At 30.1% G+C, this 10,787-nt stretch overlaps 2 protein-coding genes across 2 annotated transcripts; both read right to left on the minus strand.

Moving 5' to 3' along the window:
* Nucleotides 1-1,104: 1,104 nt before the first annotated feature.
* Nucleotides 1,105-2,352, minus strand: EIN_362330 (hypothetical protein; the record flags this gene model as incomplete). Its single annotated transcript, XM_004257663.1, has 1 exon — nt 1,105-2,352. One exon carries the CDS (start codon nt 2,350-2,352, stop codon nt 1,105-1,107), a length of 1,248 nt encoding a protein of 415 aa, XP_004257711.1.
* A 4,260-nt stretch (nt 2,353-6,612) lies between these two features.
* EIN_362340 (hypothetical protein) lies at nt 6,613-9,295 on the minus strand (the record flags this gene model as incomplete). The annotated part of the gene is made up of 2 exons (XM_004257664.1): nt 6,613-7,733; nt 7,789-9,295. 2 exons carry the CDS (start codon nt 9,293-9,295, stop codon nt 6,613-6,615), a joined length of 2,628 nt encoding a protein of 875 aa, XP_004257712.1.
* Between the last annotated feature and the right edge of the window lie 1,492 nt (nt 9,296-10,787).

Below are 10,787 nucleotides of genomic sequence, written 5' to 3' on the forward strand. Positions count from 1 at the left end.
AAGCCTACTAACCACAGAAATGAATGATAATTATACTTATAATAAATTAATTTAAATTAATTGTTTTATATTCGATTTATACACAACATTAATAAAACATTTTTTGAATATATTAATTGGATGGTTCATTATATAATTATTAGTTTTTAATTAAATAAACTACTGTTTATTTAATTTGTACCTATAATATAAAATAATTAAAAATAGTAAACTTATTATACAAGTTTGGTCTAAAATTCAAATTACCTCAATTTCAACATGCAAAGCAATGTCAAATTTAATTGAATTACTTCGTTTTAAACCCTAATACAGTATGACAAGTTTGGGTTAAATGGTAAAAAATATAGTTCAATTATAATATTTTTAGAACTATAACCTGAACTAATTAATTGCTTTATTCTAATCAAGTTTATAATAAAAATTAAATAATTAAAAGCAAGTCAAAAACGAAACACATTGTATAACGAATAAGAAAGCAATAAAAGGAAAGATAAGTATAAACTATCACACATTCATGATCATCACCAACATTTTAATGTGATCACAAACAATGTTAAATGCAGTTAAGACATTCAATAAAGTCACCATAACATTTTAAATATTATTCAATTACTACAGTCTAACTTCCCCAGAGTGTGTAATTATCGTTTTTGTTGTTATGTATTAAATGAGCACTCGGAACCAACCAAAATATAAAATAGACACGCTCTCTACCAAGTGGGTCCACGTTTCATTAAGCCAAAATCAAGCAAAGATTATGATTGATTATATTTTATTCGACAAAGTTTTTGAAAAATTTTGTTAAAATAAAATATTTATTTTTTTATCTTTTCAATAAATTAATGTTTCATTTCATCATTAGCATCAAAAAAAAACACCCTGTTATTTAAATTGATTTGTTTTAACGAGATAATTATTGATTTTTTGCGTTTTTTTTCTTTTTAGGCATTGTAAAGTAATACACATAATAACCTTTTAACATTTGGGAAACTTGGTTTATCAACTCAAAATTTATAAACCAAGTTTTCAACAACTTGATTTTTTGTTCAATGTTATTTTAAGTGCCAAAAACACAAATTGTAACACCAAAATTGTTTCAATTGCTTATAAAAAGACCATCATGAAGAGTGCACAAAACATGACATTGATCATATAATTTCCAAACGCGGCTGAGAACTCCGTGATAATAAGTATATTTCCCTTGTCATTTGGTGCTCTGACCCAGAATATACCTCCTTCTTCCATATTTCTGAAAGAATCGTCTCTGTCCCCCCATCCAGTGACGTCCGTCACATTTTCAAAGTCGTTCATAATCTTCGCATTTGAGTCGATACTTCCCAAAAAGAAGTCAGTCCCTTGTTTATATCCAACCAAAAAGTTTCCTTCAAATTTAGCAATGCACCCGTTCGACTTCTTTTTGTCGCTTATTTTTATGAAATCGACTTTACTTCGTGTTTTATTAGCATTGATCGACACAACGCCGATGTCTTGAATAGCACTTTGTGGATTTGCAGTACTTGCCGACTCCGGCTGAATGGAATTCATAATTAAGAGCCACCCATCCCCATTCTCAACAACTCCGCCAAGCTCTCCTGCACTCATTCCTCCTCCATTTCCAGCATGTTTATATAAAGTGTACTTCACTGAATTCTCCGCAAACATTCCAGTCGATGGATACGCGTCAGAGTCACATATATGAATCATCGTCTTGGTATTCGAATTCCACCCTTGTAACCCAGACATCATATGGGAACACCCCCATCCCCATATTTGCTGTACCGTGCCGTCATCAGTGACTGTAAAGAGTGCATCACCTTCATGTCCATTGTCGCTGTGAACATGAGTGTAGATGTGGAATTTGCCATCACCATAATTCACACGACTGTCTCCTATCCCATAGCCTTTGTCACTCCCAGCGGGGACACTCGAGGGAAATGGTGCCGTGCGAAGACCAAGAGGCTTGGTGAATTCTTCTTTGCCTTTGTGGGACACTTTTCTGAAGTAAATAAGACTCGTTTTGGTATCCCAAAGAAGAATACCATAAGTACCATCAGATAAGACGTGGAGACCTCGGACGGAATATCCTTTGAAAGTGTCTGTACGCTGAATCTTGTTCGACTGAGATTTGATTTTGAGAACAGTTCCTAAACCATTCGCATCAGTGTACCCAACGTAATAATTTGAAGAAGAATCAGAGGAGGGGTATAAACGAACAGAAAGTGAGGAATAAGCATACGCACGCCAGTTGGTTTCTCTGCCCAACAAATTGGTTGGAAGAGTCACTTCATAAGTCGTGATCCGTTCTTTGAGAGACGCGAATGTAAAAGGCAATATGTAAAAAAGCAGAAACATTGATATTGAAGATGTAAAATTAGTTTGGATAAAAATGGCTATTTCTACACATGAAAATCGACGTATTAGTTACTTACTAAAAATAAAACACTCATCATTATATTTTGTATTTAAAATCAAATGTTCAAAACTTTAAACGAATTTATAATCCATGTTAATACTTATACTACAAAATTTCTTGTTTCATTAAATAAGAATAAAAATTGAATTTTAAGGAAACGAACAATTTGTTTATGAATATAATTAGATGTTAGAATACTCTTAGACATAAATCGAATCTGTAGAACAGTTTCGAATATTTTCTTTGCTGTGTTTTAATAATTATTATTATGTTTTAAATAAATTACTTATAAAAAATAGTTGTTCTAATTATTGTATGTTGGTTAAAATAAAAAATAAAATAATAATAATTGAATTGGTTAGTATAATTATTACATAGTTGTTTTTATTATTAATATTATAATTTGTCTATAGTTACTCTTTTAATGTTGTTTTTTTTCTTAAAAAGTTTCCCTTTTGCAGAAAATACACAAAAAACCTTTAAAAAATGGGAAATTAAATAAAAAATCGTAAAACGGTAAATAAACTGATACAGTGATTATTTCGACACATTCCAGTTATTGATGTCTTAAAACGGGGGATAATGTTAAAGAATCAGAGTCCTTAAAAAATCAAAACCTTGCCATTACGTTTTGCGGACGTGTTTAAAAATATTTTTTTTTCGTATTTTTTTTTTCAAATTATGTTATTTTCGAATAATATGGCAAAAAAATAATTATGGTAACAAATAATTATACTAAAATAATTAAAACAATTAATTAAAGTTACAATCATTGATATAATAATTAATATTTTGTTTGATGTAGTTCTTTGTTAATAGCACAATCTTTGATAAGTAATCTGTTTTTGGTCGTTTTTTCTTTTGAGTTAGGTTCACAAACACGTTTTAATATAGAAAAACCAGATTCACATGTTGCAGTTGAAGGTGGTATGCTCATCAAATAACGAAGAAGGTTGTACAAATTTGAATTTTTCCTTAAAGGGGGTTAATAATCAAGAAGATCAATTTTATCAACGACCCACGTTTCTTTGAATTTATGAAGATGTTCTCTTTTTTGTAAAATAATACCATTTCTCAAGTGTACATAATTATCCATATTCTTTATTTCATTTACTTCTTCCATAAAGATTATCATACTTTTCGTTGGTTGATAATCACCGTTGATTATTTTATCAAAATGAATTGCAAAATGACACATTTCGTCCAACAAATTGCAGTGCGATTCTCTTTCTTTTTGTTTGAGAGGATTTATTTGACATTTTTAAATATATTTTGAACAAGTTCCTTTGAATTTTGGAGATGTGCAAACACTGTAAAAACGAACATCAAGTGTTGTTTCGAGTATCTGAATGAGATCTATCATCATTCAATATCGAAAAAATCTGTAGTTTCTTTTAAGTTAGGAAACAACACAAATTGTTTATTAATTATATCTATTTTCATATCACTTATTTTCGTTTTAAATAATTGAATTTTTTCATACGCTCTGAATATGCATGCATCCTTTCTTTGAAGTTCTTTGTTTAACATTTGGAGGTTTCCAATTGTATCCAAAATAAATAAAATGTGGGTTTTTATTACACTTCCACTGGACAACAAACACAATTGATTAACTGTATATTCACCACATTCTTTATCTTTGTCCTCAAAATCTTCCAAAAACTCGACCACATTATCGTAATGTTTGTGACACCAATCAAATATGGATTCAAGTGATAACCAACGAATTGGACAATAAGTTGGAGGCAACATAGAGTATTTTAAATAAAAAGACTTTTCAACTCTCAAAAATAACATATTTCAGATATGATTTCAACACATTCATTGGCTCCATCAACACTTAAACATTCTTCTGCGCATAGATCTAAACGGTGACAGAAACACCAAACTGACATAATTTCAAATTGTCGTTTGGGTATAACACTAAATTCTCGAACAACAAGAGGACCCATACCATTTCCCACCCCTTGCATGTTTCCTGCCCCATCCGTTACTATTGCAGATACTTTATTCTTGTCACATTTAACACATTTTAAAACTTCGATTAAGTTTTCTTTCATGTTCTCACCAGTAGCCTTGCCAGAATACGTTTTCACTTCAACCAAACGAGTGAGTACTTTTAAATCAGGCATAACAATTCTTGCGTAATAATTATACCAATGTTTGTGGTGTACTGTACATTCATCGGTCATTATAGCAACATGTTGTGCTTTTTCACATATTTCTTGTATGTTCTTTTCGATTTTGGTAGCTTCTATATTAATTCTTGAAATCATGGTTTGATGGCTTGATCTTATTTTGTCTATAATTCCTATTCCTTCCATTTTTATGTATCTTTTAATCATCACCAAAAGTTTTTCAAAAACTTCAGCTTTACATACAATATTATTTTCTGCAAATAACAATGAAATTTCTGTTGTCAATTCTATTCCACTTTCGATTAGTCTTTTATCTCTATTTACAGCAGATTCTGTCTCAACAGTTTCGTATTGAATGAATTCCATATTTTCTTTTTTTGAAGCATATTTTAAACCATTGAAAAAATATTGAGCAACTTTGCATTTGGTTACTTCATCATTATTTTCTTCGTGTGTCAGGTAATGATCTGACTCAATTGTTTTATTGATAATAATGCCGCAAACTCTACAGAAATATTTTCTATCAACTAAAACCTCCATATTTCTTTCTTTACCCCAATCAATTGTGTATGGCCTTTTCATATTTATTAACAGATTCTTTTAAATAAAAAATTATATCTAAAAACAAATTTTAGGTTAAAAAAACAAATTTTGGAATTTTTATATGTTAAAGAAGAAAAGTGCTCATAATTGTTTCAATTTTTGTTTCTTTCAAAAAGTTTAAAACCCTTGCCATTTATTTTTATTTTTGGGTACTCTGAAAGAATGACTCTAGTAAAAACCAAAAATCAATTTCAAATTTCGAAAAATTAAATAAAAAAGGTATTGAATTAAAAAATATGATGTTGTTTTAAAATATAAAAAGTTTTTTAACACTTTATAATACCATTGAAAATGATTAAGTGGTTTTAAAAAGGGAAATTTCGAGTTTATTAAATATTTTCCCAATTTTTTTAGTTTTTGATGTAGATTACATAAATAAAGCTGAAAGGAAAAAAAACAGAAAAAAATCTATATCTACTTGTAAAAACAGGTCAATTCAAAAACAGGCTTTATTTTAATTTTTAATTGTGTAAGTTTAGTAATGCAAAAACCAATTGTATCAACTTTGTTCATTTTTTTATCGCCAACTTTGATGTTAAAATGATTATCAGTCCATTTACTTTGAACTGTTAATTAGTTTTAGTTCGACTAAAATATGGTCAATTTTTATATATCAATTGAAGACCAATTATAATCGAATATGACATTAGTAATTTACATTCAATATGCAGATAGTTATTATGATTTAATATTTTTTGATGTTCAAATAATAATGAGAAATGTATATTAAAAATAACAATAAAAAATGTTTAATAGTTGTTATATTAATAACATCTAAAGTGTTAAATAATATTTAAATAATTATAATATTATATTATTTTTTATATATTATAAATATATTATCAATTGTTTTAAATACAGCCAAAGGCGTTTATTTGTGAATCTAGCAGAAAAACCAATTTTTTTGTCTTAAATAAATGAATTTTGTTAAAAATTCTTTTTAATATTTAAATTTATTTTTTATAAAAAATTGATTTTTAACACTTAAAATAACGCCCTTGTTTTTGATTGACTTGTTTTTACTGATATTAATCAAATTTTTGATGATTTTCCTTTTTTGGCTTGTGTATTGTTTTTCACATAATATAAACATCAAAAAACAGGAATATTATTTAATAAACTCGAGATTTCCCCGATTTTAGACCACTTGATTTTTGTTCAATGTTATTTAAGGTGTTAAAAAGAAAAACCGATAAAATTTGTCACTTACTAAATTTTAAATGATATATAATTAACATATTAAGTATATATCATCATAATTTATAATCTCTGTTGTTTTTTTTGTTTAATCAACTCAATAAACAAATTTTTAAAAATATTTATAAATAATTCACAGTGTATTTTTTATTGTAATGTATTTATATTAAAAATAATAACATGGATTTTCTGTATTTATTTAATATGTTATAGCAAAAAATAACAAATACAACCAAATTTTACCAATGAGATGTAACTAAATTAAATCAGCAACAATAACATCAGCAATACCCATAATCCAATTATAGTGTAACATTTATTTGGTGATTGCAATGGTTCAGGAAGGTCGTATTGATTTGTGATTTCTTTTATTATCATATCAAGACTTTGGTTGTAACACCCATAACCTTTTTTTGCACAATTTGACGCAAATGGGAAGAAAACAAAATTGGGTGCTTTTTTCAAATCATCTTTATTTGGGGCGAAACTCCCGTTCTCGTCCATTATTTCGCCATCAGTGAATGATTGCCCGACACTGACACTTATCATGGATTTTTGATAAATTCGAATATTATCAGGGAATGCCCACACACCCATTCCAATGTTTGATTTGGGTACGTTGATGTATTCCTCTTGTTTCCAATAATTGTTGTTTCCAGATTTCTCTCCGCGCACCGCGTCACTTCCAAAGTCTTTCATGTTTATAAGCACATTAGTAGAGACAACACTATAATTCACTACTTCAGAAATCAGTGACAGTTTGTCGGTTATATCAGTAATTCGAACAGCCATAAAAGGGTTCACTGTACTGTCTGAAACACTACCTTTGGGTAAGACGAAGCAGACTTCCATCGTTTTATTTGAGTAAGAATTAGTCTGATAATACACCTCAACAGTCTTTTCACTCTCAACAACTTTATTTAACTTAACGACAGAAGCAGACCAAAATGACGTCGTCTGTTTTGTTTGGGTGTCATTTTTAAAGTAATACGACATCGACGCCCAAAACTCAAATCGCCCAATTCGATTGTTTTTGTACATAAAGGTCGCGTTTTTATCTTCGAGTTGGAGTGTAACACCTCTTGTTTTGGTCACATCAAAAGTGAACTCTTTTTTCACTGTATTTGCATACAAAACCTCTTTGTTTGGAAAATAGTCGTTATATGAGAAATTCCCAAGTCTTCTTCTACAGTAATTTTCATTGACTTCCTTCAGTGTTTCGGTCAGCAATTCGTATGGGTAGTCCGTTCCATTGACAAGTCCATAATTCGAGTTTTCTTGGAAGGTCTCGGCATTTCCATGTTGTGATTGGTCCAAATATCTGAAGTAATGAGCACCAATGACATTCTCCATATTCATTAATTGCGCCATGAAGAATTTGACTGTATTTGACTTTCTGGACTTGGTTGTCCACACGTGTGCCTGCTCCGACTTGACTCGGTAACCCGGCATCGAGTGCTGGGAAGCTCCATTCAGTCACAATCAATGGAATGTCGGGTGCAAAGTTTGATATCTTTCTGACACTTTTGATAGTGTAATCAGGCACTCCACTGATAGGAGAGACGAATGGGTATATGTTAAATGTGTTGATGTCACAATACTTATTAACGATCTCTCCTATCGATGGGGAAGATCCAGGAAATCGTGTGCAGAAATACAAGTGATTTTTGTCATACTTCTGGAAAGTCTCTTTGATGGCACTAAAATACCTCTCAGCAACTTCTTTTATATAAAGTGCCCCAATCTCCTTCCCCTCAGTACTCCAGACAATTCCTCCTTTATAACTGTTCAAATAGTCGTTTATCGAATTGATATTTTTGATACCAAAATATTCTTCGAAGCACTTTGTTATATCATTTTGTCTGTTCTTCTCTTTTAAATACTTTTCAATAATTTTCGATGCAGCTATTTTTGCAGTGTGATTCTTTGGTAAGAGCCAAGTGGAGTTAAACAAATTCCAATCGCCTTTCTCAGTACCACGTTCTTCAGTCTTTCCCCACCACTCAAGTTCGTTATCAAAGAAGTGTCCGATGATCCAGGAATCATTCTTATTTTCTTCAAAATCCCTCAAAGTGATCTCCAAGTAGGGTTTCCACAAATCACTGAAAACATTCGGAAACCCCGTCCATGATGTTTTAGGTATGATGTAATCAAAGTTAACAGCAAAGTCTGAAGAGCCGTGGTTAGTCGAGTGAGGAAGACCACTGTGGAACATCTTTGTATCAACCCAGTTAGGAAGGGCATTGAAGCCCCAACTTTTGAGTCGATCTGTTTGGACTTGGTACCATTCTTCATAATCTTTATATTTGTTCTTTATAAACTCGTTATATGGAGAATTGTTTAAAACATAGTCGTACCCATCATATGGGTTTATTGAATTTGCACCTATCATAAAGTAAGGATACCCATTCGGATCGTAAAACCACCACTTCTTGTCTACATTGTTTTTTGATACACGGAAGAAGCCAGTGGCTTCTTGTTGTGGTGGATAGTCACACCCAAAATGTGCGTCATATTTTGGAAACACTTTGTATGTCTTATCAGAAAACTCGGATGCACTTGCACTGATTTGATAATGATTTGTCTTCGCACCATTCGCTTTAAATGTCGGGAAATATGATTCAGTTGCATTGAAGATGTATGTGGCGTTAAATAGAACTTCTTTTGCCTCAGAAAAGATTAATCCAGATTTCATCGTTCTGTCTATAGAAATAGTCAAATTGTATTTTGTGTTAAACGCCCAAGACCAGTCTTTCTTAACATAATAATACGACTTCGAAACGTATTTCCCTTGGACAGGCCAACTGTTGTTATACATCAAGCCAAGTTTAGCAGAGTGTTTATAATTGTTTGACTCGGGTTTGACGACTAAATTGAGCGACCAGTATTGACTAGGTGTAGCAAGAAGTGCAAACCCCGTCACTCCATAACTGGTCCTCGGCATGAAACTTTCAACCGGCCGAATAAGTGCAGAGGTAGATCCAACACTTATGTATTTGATTGTCTTTGGAGTCGAGTAACACGCTGATGTGCTTTTACCAGAGAACTGGTAAACGACTTACGAGGAGACTGTTTTAGTCAATTAATTTACACTGGAAGAGTTGTAATACGACGTCAAGTAACTCTCCGTTTCATACTTTGAAAAGTCGTCGTAGAAAGTAAATGTTAATGTCCCTACAAAGAAAAGAACAACAAAATAATTCATTTAAAATGTATTGTTCAGTTGTTGTTAAATATTAACGTCTTTTTTTCAAAGAGTTTTTGTACATTCAGGTTTATATTTTTTGGTTTTATTATAGTTTATATTAGTTTAATATAATAATAAGTTATTGTTTTTGATTATTTCAGGGTATCCCAAATTACTATGGATGTGCAAAATCTTTTTAGACCACAAAATCGAATCGCAACTGTTAAAAATAGAGCATTTTATAAATAAACAGACAAATTTTTTTTCTGAACAAATAAATTGTTAAATATTATTCAATTAATTAACAGATCAGTTCCAAAATTACAACATTTTGAAAATACAACATCTAGATTATTTTTAGAAATACGAACTGGAATGAAACAATTTTAAATTATAACACAAAAATTTATTTTAATTAAAACGAATAACTTCAAAACAACACAAATAACCTCTTACAACACAGAAATCAATTCTGACTTCTTTTGATTTCACAGAACCACACTCTTAGATCCACTTTATCCTACAATTGAATAGTTTATTTGATTGTTTTTGATGTTTACAAACAAACTTATCTTTTGGAATTTGCGTATTAATATTAAAACTGACACACTTTTTGAATATACTTTTTTCATATTTCATAATACATCACAAAAACGCCAATAAAGATTATTAAATAGTAACTCGTCAATACATAATAATTTTAAGAAAGAAAACAAATAGGAAATATTTTTTATATGAGTAGATTAAGATGTTTTTATTTTGGAAGATATTTTAATTCAATTTAGTTTGAATTTTCTAGACATTTCATTTTAATTATAAAATTACTGATAATGTTGTGATAAGAGTGTGACAGTATTATTCAGTAATGTATATGGTCAAATGGCAATGTTGTGTGTATGACCATATACAATCATAATTGGCAATCAACCATTTGTTGTTTACCTTTTATTTCTTATTGGAATATGAAATTAAAGTGAAGATGACTTAAATAGTCACTTATGACACAAATTTTTGTTTATAAGAACGAAACACAGATAGCTTTTGCTTATGGGTTTTTAATTTTTTTAAAGCAGATATTTTATGGATGAAAAGATGGAAATTTTAATGAAAACAAGAAATAGAATCATGCAAATATGTTTAATTTATTCTGGACTAATATGTTTTTATGTTTCGTATTATAAACTGTAGTTCAAAAGTCTATACCGCCGTATTTATAGAACTTCCTAAAGTCCCGTTTTTTATTTTTTAT

The sequence above is a fragment of the Entamoeba invadens genome (genome assembly GCF_000330505.1).
Source record: "Entamoeba invadens IP1 unplaced genomic scaffold scaff_1105074725991, whole genome shotgun sequence".
Lineage (NCBI taxonomy): Eukaryota > Evosea > Mastigamoebida > Endamoebidae > Entamoeba > Entamoeba invadens.